The sequence below is a fragment of the Pseudorasbora parva genome, chromosome 8, assembly GCF_024679245.1.
Source record: "Pseudorasbora parva isolate DD20220531a chromosome 8, ASM2467924v1, whole genome shotgun sequence".
NCBI classification, from domain to species: domain Eukaryota; kingdom Metazoa; phylum Chordata; class Actinopteri; order Cypriniformes; family Gobionidae; genus Pseudorasbora; species Pseudorasbora parva.
This window is the reverse complement of record NC_090179.1, coordinates 35,946,374-35,963,486: the sequence shown is the minus strand read 5'-3', so window position 1 is coordinate 35,963,486 and position 17,113 is coordinate 35,946,374. Positions and strand designations below refer to the sequence as shown.

Here is a 17,113-nt window from a genome sequence, read left to right as displayed (position 1 = left end):
CAGGCACTAAAGTATGCCCTCCACCCCCTTGCCTAAATACACCAAACCTTTCACTTGTTCTTCACTATTTATTCAAACACTTTACAACCATTCCATTCTGGTTCATCATTCTGGGTGTTTCAGCATAACTTACATGAAACAGCAGAATCTGAAACTTCTTTAAAAGTAGTGTCCCAAACAACCTACTGCTCTTTACTCTTCCATCAAGTGTGTATAAATTTGAGACGGTTATTTTGTCATCCAGGAGTCTGATAGCCCTCACCCATCTGCTACATTAGGAAAGCTGCAACAGTTGAGAGAGCAAGAAGTGTTCAACATGCCACAATTTATTATTCGGTTCAATTAATTCTGGTTATTCGGCATCATCCAGGTATTTGAAGTGTGCTTTTTCTTTGTGAGTGAACAAACTACTTCAACTATTTTTATTACAACACAACATATAATGGTGCAAGTAAGCGATCTGGGAATAATAACCTAGTAAGTTTTTGTTTAGTCTACATAATAGTCTAGTCATTTTAAAGTTTATACTGACACCTACCAGCCTGGATGCATTATGTTTACAAAGTTTACATCTCTTTACAATGCTGTTTATTGTGTTTGGACATTTTATTTTGATATTAAATGATAGTGAAAAAAAATAAAAGGAAAAAATAAAAATGCTATTAAAAATACCAAAATATTAAAAATGCATTAGCCAAAAATGCCATGCCATGTAAAGCCATGTTGCTATTAATTAAAAGTCTAAATATGTTAAGAAGTTTATGTAATATTTACAATATAAATATATATGCTACAAACTATACATTGATTTTACATCATAGGCTACTACACCAAACACACAAAAACTGCTTTATAAAAGTATTCTACCAAGTATATAGCTATTATAAGAAAATAAACCATGTTCATTTTAAGTTCATTTTAACTTTAACAGCAAACGGGGCATTTTTACACATGGGCAAAGGCTACTATCGAAGACATCCGATCCCAGCTCGCTAGGTAAACTTTACCGCAAACTTGCATGTTAAGTTTAAGGTAAATCCAATTCAAGATGACTTGTTATCATCCCTGAAAAGATAAAGTACCCACCGGTGCAGACGCTCAGCAGAAGTCCGAGCAGAGGTAGAAGCCCATTGAAAAACGTGCTATTCCCAAAGATGTGTCTTACTTCCTCTGCCATGGTTTCTGACTGCAGTAGTGAGTTCCTCCTTGTTGAATCAACTCGGTGTCTGTCTGATCCACAGCAGCCGAACCGCGCGTGGGCGGTACCTTCAGTCCAGCAGTGGTGGTTTCCGACTAAAAATAAACTCGTCAAAAATGCAGACCATTGCAATGCCGTTAGTATTTACACCCGTTCGGAGACGGACGACTGATTGATGACATTATAATAACAGCTTTGAATTAATTCGAAAAATAAGGCTGCGCAAAGTCAAAAAGCAAAAGAGTGTCTGTCCCGGTATTTCGTTCGGGTATAAAGTTAAGCTCCTTTAGCCTATATAGATATTAGTCTCATATATGCTGTGCATTAGAGTTATCAGAGGTAAGTTGATGATTCGTCGACTTCATTTGGCCGTGCTGGAATGCATTTGTTAAAATGCTGCTGGTAACATTACAAAACTAGACATATTGGAATGGCTTGGCTCAATGGGGTGCTGGGAGATGTCGCCCAGTTCACTCAGATTAAAGAGTGAGCCATGCTGGGCACGCTTTCCGTGATCCTTGTGTTTTATTTATGTCTTTCAAGAGTGATAAATCCCCAGCTGAGTGGTGCCATTTACACCGATCAATCATTTTTATTGGCCCTCTTCTGAATGTGTAACTCCTCTATAATGCAAAGACTTCTGGAACTTGATGCACGTATACAGACAAATATTTTCTTAGAATCGTGGAGAAGAGAGCATATCGAATTCTTACATTTTAAGCCATTTTTTAAAATTAATTTCTAACAAATCTGCAGAACATTATATAATGTAACATAGGTTATGTTTTAATGGTAGTTATTAGTGTTAGAGAGAAAGGTTAAAAACTCTTCTGTTCTATTCTCAGCCATCAGAATGAATTCATTTGCCTATGGGAAAGAAATGCATCAATGGGCTGGAATATACGCTGATACTGAATGAAACCTCAGTTTGAATGGCCTGTATTAAATCAATTTTGTATCAGATTGTCAAATAAAAAGATAGCAGTCTCAGTCACCATTTATTTTATTATATGGGGAAAATATGATGCAATAAAAGTGAATAAATGAGGTTTCCATTCTGCGTAACATCTGTGTCCAAATTATTATGCAAGTGACAGGATTTCAGTTCAATAAACAATCAGATTTTAGTTTTTCAAGAGAGAGTTTGTTTTATTCCGCCATCTCTTTTTAGATGGGCTATCTGGTATCAATCTCAGACAGGTTTGTTAAATAGTTTGCCAGGTCTACTTTAAAAGGTTGTCCCACATTATTAATGTCACAGTTCTCATGCAATATGAGGAGGAAGAAAGATCTTTCTGAAGATGAAAAGCATTGGTGCAATATTATGCAAAAGGCACGGAAACAACAAATAATGTGTAAAATCTGAACAGAGCTTATCAAATTATCATGATTTGTGAGTAACTTACAGCACGAGAGAACTCAATCAGATAAAGGCTTATTACGGAAAGTTTCTGAATTGTATTAAAAGGACAGCAAGCCACTGCAGCAAACAGGTATTTGAAGCTGCTGGAGTCTCAAGAGCCTCTCTATGCAGGCTTACAGCTGTGCGGAAAGTTGCATTTCAGCCACTTCTGACCAAAGCTCACAAAGAGAAACATTTCCAGTGGGGTAAGAAATACATTTTCAAACAGTTTTATTGATGTTGTGTTTTTTGCTGCATGCATTGTCCTGAAGGAAAATCACTATCTTTGTTTTTAATACCATATCATAAAAAGGTCAGTTATAAACTCCACATATCTTGGATAAGTCATTTTGAGACCCTAAAGGGACCTTCCATCTCACTTCCCAATATTTAAACCCATATCATCACCTGCCTGCTTCTTGTAATCTCTCACCAAACATCCAGTAATCCATCCATAGACCATCCATTGTAGTATGACACTCGCCAGTGAATAAAATAATTTAAAAATGAGATGTTTTTCTTACCCCACTATAAATTTTTCTTTTTGTGAGCTTTGGTCAGAGGTGGCTGAAATTCAACTTTCCGCACAACTGTCAGCCTGCATGGAGAAGCTCTTGATACTCAGCTCCAAATACCTGTTTGCTGCTCAACAGTGGTGTTTTGATAGCAATACAATGCATTTTCCTCAATAAGCCTTTACCTGACAGAGTTCTCGTGCTGTAAGTTACTCACAAATCTTATGATAGTTCAATAATCTTCATTAAAGGCCTTTTGCATAGACTGCACCATTTCATGCATTCTTCCTCCCCATATTGCATGAGAACTGTAACTTGCTTAATAATGTGGAAGAACCTCTTTAAGTAGGGTTTCATTTACCTAAATAGACCTGGCAAACGATTTAAATAAAATTTTTAAATCTGAATGTTTACTGTACTGAACTTGCATAATAATTTGGAACACAATATTTGTGCTCAAAACAAGAACATTTTTATAGTGAAGTGAATACAAAAATCCATTTTTAGTGTATTAAATATACAGTTAATAACTGAAGGAACAGGCTTTTTTTTAATTAGACTAAAATATTTTAGTTTAAACAATATTTATTTCTGACATCATTCTCCCAAAAAATGTTTCTTAATGAAGCATGCCATCGCCCTCTGTTGGTTAAAACTGTGAACTTCAATGTGAAACTCCTTTTATATAAGCTTCTGTAACTGAATGATAAAAGTAAAACACATGATAATTATAATAAGTGATAGTCATTTAGGTTTAGGTGTGGGTGCCACAAAATATTATACATGCATAAATCAACTGTCAAACCGTAAGGCGACAATTCAGTTCAATAAGTTATTTAGCAAAGACTGTTCTTAATAAATGTTCCATTTATTTAGATAATAAATAACAGGTGATCTCTTAAAAATATAAAACAGACTGATTGCAACTTTATGTTGTAATATCACATCCTGTGACAATTTCAATGTTGCATTAACTCACATCAAAAAATAAACAATATGGAAATATATACATATATACAAATACCAAATCAAATGGCATTTCTTACAAGCTACGTTAGCAACTTCAACAGGTAATACAAGTTACATTTGTTGGACTTATACCTGTTCTATTGTTATGAACACATATCTGGATTAAACAAGGCCTTTAAAAGCAGGACTTCTTTTAATTCCATAACTAATACTCATTGCAAATTTATGTCAAGGTGCATTATGGATTCAGTCACTCTCATTGAGTGAATCACTGCTTGCTACTGAACTGCAAACTAAAGAACATTTGCATTTTTTCTAGTCTTCACGAAGGTAGGCCTCTGGAATATCTTCCAGGTCATTAATGTCAATGCTGGAAGCATATTCAGCCATTCTCTGGATTTCTTCTGCTTTAGTCTCAGCCAGTTTTCTCTCTGCTTCTATTGAGATCTTTCTAATCTCCTCCACTTTGGACTGTGCCACCTGCAGGTTAGTCTTTGTTGCCGTGCATGCATGCTCCGCCCCTGTAAAAATATTAGGATTTAATCAATTTACAGCCCAGATCAATCTTATATACAAGAAACACTCTTTTTAACAGATTGCATAGTGGATAAAAGCATGGGCGTCGGAAGCAAATAAAAAGTGGGTGGGTCAGTAGCATCTAAGGCAAAATATGACAGGTGAGGAAATTGTTTTGCGGGGAAAAAAAAATATTTCATAGATGTGATTTCCTGCATTATGGTGCGTTTGAGACCATATCCCTTTCCTATACCAAAAAAAAGATCTCAAACCAGTCAATACCAATAGTCTAATAAAAAGGCTATATTCATTTAACTGCCATAGAAATCAACAGTTTCACAGATAATGAACAAGTTGCATGTTTTTTAATGCTCCGTGTCCAGACAGAAAAAGTGCCGTTTACTAAACGATTGATTGGGCCAGACTAAATTACAGAAATCACTGAATTATTTACCGTGGCTATAGAGTAGGTGTAAAACGCATGGCATCAAGTTGACGCAAATCAAGCATAGGTTCAAATCTGGCTTTAGCCACACTCGCTCTACTCCCTTTCCCCATCACAAATCAGATCGGAAAGGCATTTATTTTCAATAAAAAAAAAGAAAATATTAGAAAAGCATTAACATGTGTTTAATAATACGTTTCTTAATAAGTTTCTCTGTTAATTGGTAGTCAAGGTAAACAGACATGCTGAATTAAAGATGATAAAAGTGAGTGGGTCCAATTCATTGGTCTTAAAAAGTAGGTGTGTCTTGTCCCACCCACACACAATGGTTCCGACGCCCATGGATAAAAGTTATAGGTTTAATAAATAAGGCCAACTGGTAAACATACCTGAATTGTAGGCTGCCTCTGCTGACAACTCACAGATGTGGATGGCATTCATCCAGTTTGACTCAAAGCGTTTACATTCTTCCAATCGATCACTAACCTGACAAAAGGGAGAAATACTGTGAAAGCTCTGAAATTGGGTCCTCTTTAATTAGATAACTTCAATATCAATCAATACCTATCAACAAGGTCTGCTTATCAGTCTTACTAATCATGATCCACATTGTTGCAAAAGTTAAACACATAGATAAACAAAAGCAGACCTTGTTCTACAAAAAGTAAACATTTAAAGGAACAGAATTTACCTCTACTCGCTGGCCAATGATCACCTGCCAAATGCGGTCCTCTTCAGCAGAGGATAGTTTTCCTATTGAGGTAATATATCGCTTCTGAATAGCAATGAGTGTATGTAGTGCCTGAAAAAAGTTAACATAATAGTTTAGACATTAATCAAGTCTTCACATTGTGATGTTTTATTGAAGGGATTATGATTTTAAAAGGCAGCATTTATAAGTACCTTAGCATACTGCGTGAGGGCATCCACAAGGGCCAGTGTGGTCTGAGAGAGGTATGTGTTGGCACTGTCTGTGACCAGACAAGAGGCCCGACGAACCAGGGATTCATGCGAGAGGTTTTCAACCTGCTGGAGAGAAAAAAGGATGCGTTTTATTAAACTTGCCATTATAATAGTCAAGAATATGATCAGGAACTATTTTTTCTTCTTCGATTTTTATAAATGACTTGAGCCAGTTCTTTTTAGTGAATCAGCAACACAAAAAATAAGAGGTTACTGATTTAACCTGATTCACAAGAGGCAACTTTCAATAAAAATAAAACATTTAGCAAAAAAAATAATTAAAAGTAGAGAATTATTACAATGATATATTAAAATAATGTCATTATTTACAAACACTCTAGTTGTTACAAACATGTATGAGTTTATTTCTTCTGCTAAAGACATTTCGTTGAAGGCTAACTGGACAGTTGAAGGTAGCCATTGACTTCCATAGTAGGGAAAATACTATGGAAATCAATGGCTACCATTAACTGTCTGTCACCAGCAATCTTTAAAATTACTTATTTTGTGTTCATCAGAACAAAGAAACTCATACAGGTTTTGAACAACTTGAGAGTAACTTAATTAAATTACAAAATTTTGATTTTGGAGTGATATCCCTTTAATGCGACCGCATGTAGTCACCATCTCAGCTCTGCATACATGCGTTTTAAAAGTTTGTCAATTGTTCAATATCTATAACGTAAAAGCTCAATTTAAACGTGTTTACGTTAAGGTTAACTTAAGTTACCTGTGTAAATGGAACCGCCCAGAGGCTGCTGCCGACACTGAACGCGACTGCTTTGGATCGGGCAACCTTCGGCAGGCGCAGGAGACTTTGATGAACGGGGCTGCTGCAGAACACATTAGCCTTGTCCCTTTTGATAAAAGAAAATAAATTAGACTGAGCATGCAACTTAGTTTAAAATGACCTCACACGCATATCCACCACGACCTTAAAATCGCAACAAATGCACTCAATCTTACTTGAGGATTTGAACGCACGCAGCGCTCAGCCGCAGCGCTGACATGTTTCTCCGGGCAACCAGGAAGTCGGTCCGGCCTTTAAGAAGATTCCCACTAGCACACAAACCAGAGTTTCTAAAAGCCTGCATATTGCCTTTCAGCCTTTTACTAATAATAAACAAATTACAATCCTTTAAAATCCTAAAGATTTTTCCTTTAAGCCTGTATTTGTCTTTAAACCTCTTCAATGTTTAAAGTTGACAGCCCACCAGGCCTATTTATATACTGCTATAGGACTCTGCCCTCCGTGCAGTATATTGATCCGTTTATTCGGACCTTTAATCTTGATTTTAGTGGTTTAAGTTCAAGGAAAGATAGGGTTTGACGCACATTTACACACTACGTCAGCACAAAGGTTGTAGTCTGTGGTAAACACGAGCTCTTAGTGGTTGGGCTGCAGTATATGGTGACCCACCGGCTAGCGATCACAAAACAGAACATAACAGACTTGGTTGATGAGCCTGGCCTGCACGTCTCAAAGGGGTGTGTCAGACAAACAAGTCCTCATGATAAGAAAAAAAAAACTTAGTGGGCAAAAATACAGTAGGCCTCTATCAAGGCAGGATCCATAGCTATTGTGTAGCCTACTGAAGAAAGCTCTTGATAGACCAGTTCAATTGACCTCAACCAATATCTTATCTTTCAGTAAATTGGTCAGAAAAGTTTATCAGATGTTCCCAATCAAATTATTGTCTTGTTGTCATGACTATAGCGTGGGGTAGCTACCTGACATCAACAAGGACTGTAGTGATATCGCATGATGACATCATTCTTCCACAACAAACTCATCCATGGGCTTTGCTCTGTGCACTGGGGTACAGTCATGCAGGATTCTAAAAGAGCATTCTCCAAACTCTTCCCACAACGTTGGAAGCACAGTATTGTCCAAAATGTCTTGGTGTACTGAAGAATTAAGTTTTCCCTTCACTGGAAGTAAGGAGCCTAGCACAACCCCTAAAAAAGCTAGTCTCATATCCTCGTTCCTCTCCTCCTGTATGACCTGTATGAACTTTACCTGTAATGTTCTCCTGGCATCTGCCCAACCCAGATTCACCATCATATATTGTGTGTGTTATTTTATCATGATAATTTACGCACACACACACAATTCCCTAATTTGGGAATTGGGCACTCTTATGTCCCAAATTTTCCTTTTGCCATGTATCTTTGCTGCACTATTACAAGTTTTTTCAGCATATAGAAGATCAGTTTGTCTGTATGGTAGATGTAGAATGGTGATCTATCCTACAAAACAATTTGGCTCCAAAGTATGTTTAAAAACTTTTTAAATAGTATTTGTAAAACATACTCAACAAAAAGAAGACCCTTAAAAAGTGATGAAATCTAAGCGAGTTCACAAAGCACTTCTCTTATGCAGTCGTATACGAATGTACACATAAACAAAGGGTTTATAGAGATCAGGGTCCAAACCAGGACTACAGGAATCACAAAGGCTGTTTGGAAGTCAGGATTGCATCATGTCACAGTGGCATGCAAAGGCCACATAACATTATAGACACATAGCAAACATTTTGGCATTATCACTTTATAAACTTTTATTTACATTATGTTCCTGTTGGTTTATTTTCAAATAAGTGTGCTAATAGTTTAAACTGTATATTCAAGCGTTACAACATTTGATACTGTAGTGTTGCTTAACCACAAAGATGCTTGTGTAATGAATTTACATTTTGGCTTATGACTGATTTAATTTTCAATTCGATTTAATTCAATAAGGTGTGACAAGTGACACTTGCAGTAATAGGCCTCAGAAAAAAAGTGTGCTGTATCCAGGGTTATAACATTACAGATGTTACACATGGAAAACATTTAGAAAACAAAAAGACATTCTAAATTCAAAATGTAAACTAGTTGAGCTTGAATTAATATTTGTTTGTGCATATTTACATTACTGTATGTTAGATTTACACAATATGCTGCAAAACACACTTAAACACTTGCTACGTGTACTGTGTGCTTTCCTTAGGATTGCATTTATACAGAAATAACTTACTTATAATACATCGACATGTATGTAATATAAAGAAATGTATGCTCAATTGGGCCAATAGAGGTTGCTATTAAACAACATACTGCTTCTGAGGCACCTTCCAAAGACCTTATTGGCCAAACAAATACAAACTCTGGATGATTTTACATGGAATATACTCTTAATGCATTCCTTAAAATCAAAATTGGAGAAAATAATGTTCTAAAGAATATGCTATATAATATAAATAACTATGTAGCTGAATAGCTGTGTCTTCTTCCCTTTTTAGCCCGGTGTCATCCTCCATTCCTCTGCTTACACTTTACAAACCATTGTTTACAAACCCCACTTTCCATTTGACATAATAAGGCCTTTACCTATGTGTGATAAAGTGATAAAACATTGTTCCTGTGAAAAAGTAGTAATGATGGGGAAAATAAACATGAACATTTTTGGAATTCTGCACATTTTAAGTATCTCCTATCTCTGACCCACCTATTTCAGGTCTTGCAGTCTCTATTGAGCTGATGACCTAAATTAGGTGTGTTTGATTAGGGAGACATCCAAAATGAATACAGTTGGGGGGGGGGGGGGGATGTTTTGTGTGTGTGTGTGTGTGTGTGTGTGTGTGTGTGTGTGTGTGTGTGTGTGTGTGTCCGTGTTTTTTATTACATTGTGGACCAAATGTCCCAAGGATAGTAAAACCTGAGATCACCTACATTTCAAAAGGCTTATAAATCATACAGGATGAGTTTTTTTGAGAAAGTAAAAATGCAGAATGTTTCCTTTGATGGGTAGGTTTAGGGGCAGGGGCAGTGTTAAGGGATAGAAAATACGGTTTGTACAGTATAAAAAACATTACGTCTATGGAGAGTCCCCACAAAGATAGTGAACCAGACGTGTGTGTGTGTGTGTGTGTGTGTGTGTGTGTGTGTGTGTGTTTGTGTGTGTGTGTGTGTGTGTGTGTGTGTGTGTGTGTGTGTGTGTGTGTGTGTGTGTGTGTGTGTGTGTGTGTGTGTGTGTGTGTGTGTGTGTGTGTGCGTGTGTGAGAGAGAGATGTCTGTGCGTTTTGCTTGCACAGCAACACTAGTCTACAATCATGTTGCCAATGTATTATTATTGTTATTTTAACAACTGTTATTATTTAAAATTTTATTAGGGCCCAAGCCCTGAAAGGGCGCAGAGCCCTATTGTTCTTCTAAGGATTATTTTTTGTTATTATTATTATTTATTATTTTTTTACGCGACTATTTGGGCATTTTTGGGGCCCTTCCCATGCTCGAAAACTCTTGAAACTTTGCACACGCATCAGAATGCGCGGCCATCAGGGCCGGGCTGAGGCTGGGACCCGGGCGTGGCAGGGGGGCTCGACAGCGCCCCCTAAAGTGGGCTCTGAAAACGTGGTCTATAAATCAAACACACTTGCACGTATATATATGAAACTCGGTACACATATAGAGCTCATCGGGCCGAACAACTTTCGTGCTCTAAGTTATGTGTCAGCCCAACAGGAAGTGAGCTATTATGGGTTGTTCGGAAAACGCATGCTGTGGAATTTGCGATACTCCTCCTAGACGATTCACCCGATCAGCACCAAACTCGGTCAGCAGGAAGTCAAGACACTGAGGATGCTAAATTGCGAGCAACTTTTTGATATCTCAAACGGTTTGGCCGTGGCGAAGAGACGAATTTATGGCGAGAAAAGGGAAACAGGAAGTGTGTAATAACTTCTGCATACATTAATTCATTTTGAAGAAACTTCAGGTGTGTGTTCGTTGTAAGAGGCCGATCACATGGATATGACTTTTGTGAGTCAAAGTTATAGCGCCACCAACTGGCAGCAGGAAGTGTCACTTTTGTCCAAAGAGGAGGGTTAGTTTTATCTACATTCACCAAACTCGGTATATATATAGTACTTTTCGAGCCGGACAACTTTCTAATTTACTGTCATTAGCTCTGACCAACATGAAGTCAGATAATTTGGTTGGAAGATAACACAAAGTGGAAAGCGAGCTCTGAGTTTTTACCTTCTCCTCAAAAGCGATTCATTCAATCTCCTACAAACTCGGACAACATGAAGTAAATATACAGAAGATGCTAAAATGCGAACGGTTATTGGATATCTCAAACGGTTTTCCCGTAGCAAAAGCCTAAAAAACACAAAATAGGGACACACGTGCCTGGTTCATAAATAAGGCTATACTCCCACCTGCTGGCTATTCTATATATCACACTGGCTGTTTTTCTGTTTTTTTTTTTTTTCAGTTTTTTCAACACTTATGCTCTCCCTTAAATGACCAGTAGAGGGCAATATTGTATAAGTTTTCAAGCAAAAAACCTTGCCTCTCTGGGTGTGTGAATGGTTTTCTAACCTGGTGGGGACTTAAACCTGAATGCACACAGACTCATGGGGACTTCCCAATGGGTACAAAAGCTTATAAATCAGACAGAATGAGTTCTTTTGAAGAAAGTTTTGTGTGATGGGTAGGTTTAGGGGCAGGAGCAGTGTAGGATGACAGAATATATGGTTTGTACAGCATAAAAACCATTACATCTATGAGTCCCCAGAAAGATAGTGAACCAGACATGAGTATGTGTGAATGTGTGTGTGTTTGTGGGTGGGTGTGTGTGTGTGTGTTGTGGATGGGGGATGGTGGATGGTGGATGGGCTTAACTGATAAGAGTTGCCTGCAGCATACTTCAGCATTACTACTGTGTGTGTGTGTGTGTGTGTGTGTGTGTGTGTGTGTGTGTGTGTGCGCGTTTGTGTGTGTTCTTTTTTCTAGCCTGGTGGGGACTTCAACCTGAATGCACACAGACTCATCGGGACACGTGTCACTGATTTCTACAGTGTGTGTGTGTGTGTGTGTGTGTGTGTGTGTGTGTGTGTGTGTGTGTGTGTGTGTGTGTGTGTGTGTGAGCCACTCTTCTGTCTAAAAAGATTACCTCTCAATGCTGTGCTCTGGCCTGCATTCAAGGATAAAAAAATTTATTCTGGGTTTGAATAAAAAAAAAATGAATGTATAAAACCAGTTTATTTGTAGGGGATTGACAATATTGTTTTATATAATTAGTTAAATAATTGTGTTAATACAAATAATTATTAATAAAAAATATAAATATAAAAAAACATTACTAACAAAAGAAAAAACCCATTTAATTGTCTTAAAAAAAAAAAAAGTAGTGTGTGTAACTTAAAAAAATGAGAAGATTAATGCCTTTTGTTTAAGGACAAAAATGAGAACCAATGAGCTACCGGCATATAGAATAACCAGAAGGTGGAAGTGTAGCCTTATTTAGTAACCAGGTTGGATATGTCCAAGGGAACACTGTTTTGAAGATTAAACTATTGTTGTTATTGAAAAACAGTGTTTTCAGACAGTGAAATAAAAACAATGTTCGCTCACTGTTTAGATTTTGTGTCTGTCATTCCCCTCCCCCCTCACTCTCCCTCTCTCAGGATCACTCTATGTGTGTGTGTGGAGGGGGTCTCTCTCCCTCTCTCAGGATCACTCTATGTGTGTGTGTGGAGGGGGTCTCTCTCCCTCTCTCAGGATCACTCTATGTGTGTGTGTGTGTGTGTGGAGGGGGTCTCTCTCACTCTGTGTGTGTCGCCTTGTTTTTTGTTTTTTTTTCATAATTTAACCCTTTCATATCATAGGCTATATCAGCGATTTCTATCACTTTATTGTGAAAAATAAGTTTAAAAAATGTATTATATATATATATATATATATATAACACTGGTCTTCTGAACTTACAATATTTTGAGCTGCAAAAAATGCATTTGCACATAATTGAAAGTGACCTACTATATCCTAATACTTTTAATTGTTTTCTATAACATGGGCTTTAAAGAAGGTCATGTGCTGTGTTTGCAAAGATCACGTATGACACCTCTTTAAACTAATAATTTATTGAAAGAATTCAAATGGATTAAAAAAATAATTTCACATGATCTTATAAAAGTGGCTGTTTATAATAAACTTCTATAAATGATATGCACGCATATTACTCTTACCTGACACTGATATTATAATCATTGTTGCGGCCTCTGTGATTTGGCTTAATTTATTTTTAAGAGAAGTGTAAGGATAATACAACTTCAGCCTTTGGACGGTATTCTGCACTCATTTTGAAATTGACATTTGACATCATCTAACATAAAATTAATGAATAAAATGTAATTGATCTCATAGATGTGAGTGTTGTGGTTCCTGGTCATAGCAGCACCAGTTGCTGCAGTTAATGAGGTGAATTCAAATGACTTTGACATAGTCCTTTTATTTTTTTCCCATATTAAATGCCTATTGGCCTGCTGTGCACAGTTAAGCTGATGCCACCGGGGTGGCGGTGCCACCGGCTTGGGCCCGCCATCGCTGCTCGCAGCTTTAATTTTTATTTCTCATCCATGATTCATTTTTTAAATACTGAAAGCACTTTGTTATCCATTTTGTAAAAGAGTATTGTTTGCCTTTACAGAAGGAGGTGCAGTGGAGTGAATATTATTTTGTCATACACTGTAAAAAATTATATGTTCAGTAAGTTATGACAATGTGTGTTTTTAAATAGTTTTTAACTCATCAAAATAAGTTAAGAAATGTTAAACTTTTTTTAGTTAAACAAGATGCAACTCATTTTTTTAAAGTCAGTTTAACATAATTTAAGTTGAAAAAACTTAAACATCCAAGTCGATTGCGCTGCAAAATTGCAAAATTTCCTTTTTTTACAGTGTACACTGTATTTCTTTGAACTTTTGAGAACCATAATGCTGAATATATTTAAATTATGGAATTTCATTTAATTTATTTGTCAAACAAATTAACATATTCTGAATGTTTCCCTTAGAAGTATCGAATAGAAAGTTTTACAAAAATACGAGTGTCTTGAGTATAACACTACTTTAGCCATTCCATGTTTGTTTTGTAAATGTTATCACAGATGTATTACATATAAAAGACATTAGCAGTCCTCAGAAAGAGAAAAAGGAATTATATATTAAATGCAAATGCTATTAAACCACTTTTCTAGTATTACTGTATGATAAGTCATTGATGCTCACCTATAAGTTTATAACATGTGAAATATTTGTGAAAAACAGAAATCACTGATTTGTATTAGAATCCAAAATGATCTTTTGTGAATAATCTCATTAGTGTGTATACTGATCTCAAATAGTTTGCAATTCCATATAAACTGTTCAATAACAACAAAACATTGATCTATTTATTTAGAAAATTTGTATCTAATGCAACTTTTAAATAAAATATAAAAACATTTAATTGTTAATATTTAAAAGTGTAATGCCATTGTAATCAAAAATGAGATACACTAAATAAATAAAACTTAGATACTTTATTTGAGTATCTCAATACTCAAATCAAGTAGATTTTTTATAGCAGTCACAACAGATTTCACTCTTTAAACAATACTCTACATGTCTATCTTCATTATTAGAATATATCAACTAGAATTGGATGTTTTAGTTGGTCATTTGGATGACCAACTAAAACATCCAATTCTAGTTCATCCAAACTTTATCTTGCCTAGATTGCTTTCAAAATGTCATGAAGTAAAATTTGTAGTGTATCAAACACTACAATTTTTACTTCATGACATTTTGAAAGCAATCTAGGCAAGATAAAATTCAAGAAACACTCTTTAACCTTTTAAAAAAGATAATCATGTTTGTTTATCAGTGTCAGAGGAGATGGTGTTGTTTTTGCATCTGATATAGTAAGCCATAGCTGTATAGAATTTCTCATCTCTAAACCCATAGACGAGAGGACTCACTGCTCTAGAAGTGATACTAAATGCCAGGAAATTTATAAATCGGACCGTCAGATATGTTTGAATATCATACTGCATAACTACAGCCTCAATGTAAGGACACATCACCTCTGCAGTACATAAAAACAGCTGAAGTATGTGCAGAGAAATGGTGCGCTGCCCTTTTGATGCTGACTTCATATTGTCACCAGAAGCTGCGCGTGCAGCAAGGTATATCATTACATAACAAAAGACTTCAATGATCAAAATAACCACAAGCCCCGCAATATACAACAGACCCCTAGAAAAGTGACCAATCTTTTCAATAACCATAATCTCATAGTGGCAGTGTGTGCGTTGAGACAAGTATTCATGTGAGGCAGTGCTGACAAGAATGAACATATCAACAAAAGGGTTTATGAAGCTCAGGATCCAAATCATTAAAATCACCATTAAAGCTCTTCTAGAGGTGGAGATGGCATGATGTCGGAGAGGCATGCAAATGGCCACATAACGCTCCACACACATGGCTGTAATAGTTAGTGGTGCACATGCTGTGATTCCCTTCATCAGCATGCAGATTGGGATACAGAAATGCAGTGGTAATAAAACAAGGTTGTATGATAAGAGCACCACAAAATCTGTCAGACAAAGGAATATTAGGTCTACCAGGAGAGAGTGACCAAACAATATATAGCGTGTCTCTGTTCTGAAAGTCTCTTTCTTGGAGAATATTAAGAGCATGAGGAAGATGAGGTAGATGAAGGGCCACACAAAGATCTGTGTCAGCGCCATTGAAATGTTCCTCCGGACGGGGTCGACTTGGATCAGTTGCATCTGCTCATTGCCACTGGCATTCTGACCGGTCATTGTGCAAACATCTGAGGGAAAATTAAACAGATTAGACAAAGAAAAACACAGCCTATATAAGACATCCATTACCATGACTAATCCTTGAGAAATAATCAACATTTATAATTATCAATAAACTTCAAATGTTTATGTAGTCATAGAAAGTATATCATTTCAATTTGCATACAGTAAATGAAGGTCACGGGATCAGTTAAAAATATAACCTTTCTTATTACTTACTGACAGTAAGACTCTATTCTTGAGCCCTGGTCATCAAGTGTGATAAATGTGCTGTGAACAAACATTTATATAGAGTTTAATCGAGTAAAACTCTTGTGGATCTGTTGATGACATCTAGAGCTAAATTTAGATTTGCTTGTGTTTAGGGGATAGGCATGGAGTACTGAGGCACAATCATGCATTTATATTTACTTTATTTACAATGGTAAATAAACAATATTATAAATATAATAATATAACCTCACATTCACACACCGACAGCATCCAGCTCCAGCAGAGACACAATCATGCATTTATATTTACTTTATTTACAATGGACTGCATTTATAAAGTGCTTTCCACAGACCTATTGCCATCCAAAGTGCTTTACATATTGCCTCACATTCACCCATTCATACACTAACAGTGGTGTCAGCCAAGGCGGCATCCAGCTCATCTGGAGTAACTTGGGTTAGGTGTCTTGCTCATGGACACCTCAACACTTGGTCGGAACCAGGGATTAAACCACCAACCTTCCAGTTTGTAGACAACCTTGTACATGAACCAGTGAGCCACTGCCACCTCAGTCATTAGTACACAAACTAGAGTCAAACTAAAATAGAGCAGACAACTGGATTGCCATTAGACTAGATTCTATTCCTCAATAACATTTGTTTCTTTTCAATATGGTATTTCTAAAGTTGTAATATGCATCAGAACCTTCTTTTCTTTTCTACCTTTCATTCTCTACCAAGGTAATGTATACCACAGCCATTCTTACTAAGCTAATTACCGTATACATCTATCGCAAATGTGTTAAATGCACATGATTTGCAACCTTAAAAACAGAACTGTTAGTATATTACTTTTCTTGCTAACATTATAAAGATACTGAGTTTTTGGTAATTTCAACAATCCTTCAACATGAACCGTTATGTATCCCATGTTGTGTTTGGAACCAAGTTTGTCCCTTGGTTTCCTGTTTTTTTTATATTTATTAATTTTTTTTGTTTTTTTGTTGTTGCGCTGGTCGTATTTGTTAAACCCGCATGCATGTCAATTACAACCTTTAGCCAAATATGAGGCTTTACTATCATAAAATATTGGGAATACTGTAGCATATTCACTCTGCATTTAAATGCAGTTTTCTCTCCTCAAACTCTGTAGTGTATATGTGACTGTTGGTCCTGTTAGCAACATTAAAGAAAATAGTAAATAGATTATATACAGAATGCGAGCAAAGAGCGCTCCCTTAATAATGACTGAAGCT

The 17,113-nt window shown here is 36.4% G+C and overlaps 3 protein-coding genes across 4 annotated transcripts in view; all 3 read right to left on the bottom strand.

Moving 5' to 3' along the window:
- The window catches only part of nectin3a (nectin cell adhesion molecule 3a), a 46,112-nt gene extending 44,546 nt beyond the window's left edge, over positions 1-1,566 (bottom strand). Inside the window, exon 1 of the mRNA XM_067451050.1 lies at positions 1,087-1,566. Coding sequence (XP_067307151.1) covers positions 1,087-1,177 — 91 coding nt within the window. The 5' untranslated portion in view covers positions 1,178-1,566. The remainder of the gene's footprint in view (positions 1-1,086) is intronic.
- Positions 1,567-3,962: 2,396 nt separating this feature from the next.
- Positions 3,963-7,212, bottom strand: diabloa (diablo, IAP-binding mitochondrial protein a). 2 transcript variants are annotated; one of them, XM_067451048.1, is made up of 6 exons: positions 6,975-7,212; positions 6,739-6,865; positions 5,949-6,074; positions 5,737-5,847; positions 5,435-5,531; positions 3,963-4,605 (listed from the first exon to the last, which is right to left on the bottom strand). In XM_067451048.1, exons 1-6 carry the CDS (start codon positions 7,100-7,102, stop codon positions 4,400-4,402), a joined length of 795 nt encoding a protein of 264 aa, XP_067307149.1. In that variant the 5' UTR covers positions 7,103-7,212; the 3' UTR covers positions 3,963-4,399. The 2 variants fall into 2 exon arrangements, with proteins under 2 accessions (XP_067307149.1, XP_067307150.1); XM_067451049.1 differs by having other exon boundaries at positions 5,949-6,071.
- Positions 7,213-14,685: 7,473 nt separating this feature from the next.
- On the bottom strand, positions 14,686-15,642 carry LOC137085267 (odorant receptor 131-2-like). The gene has a single exon (XM_067451822.1). It carries the CDS (start codon positions 15,640-15,642, stop codon positions 14,686-14,688), a length of 957 nt encoding a protein of 318 aa, XP_067307923.1.
- Positions 15,643-17,113: the final 1,471 nt, after the last annotated feature.

Bases quoted from the DNA above. Each gene is read 5' to 3' on its own strand.
- diabloa (XM_067451048.1), bottom strand. From the start codon at position 7,102: ATGCAGGCTTTTAGAAACTCTGGTTTGTGTGCTAGTGGGAATCTTCTT. The intron at 6,075-6,738 runs GTAACTTAAGTT...TTTTCTCTCCAG, and splicing joins GGGCGGTTCCATTTACACAG to CAGGTTGAAAACCTCTCGCA. The intron at 5,532-5,736 runs GTAAATTCTGTT...CCCTTTTGTCAG, and splicing joins TCATTGGCCAGCGAGTAGAG to GTTAGTGATCGATTGGAAGA.
- LOC137085267 (XM_067451822.1), bottom strand. From the start codon at position 15,642: ATGACCGGTCAGAATGCCAGTGGCAATGAGCAGATGCAACTGATCCAA.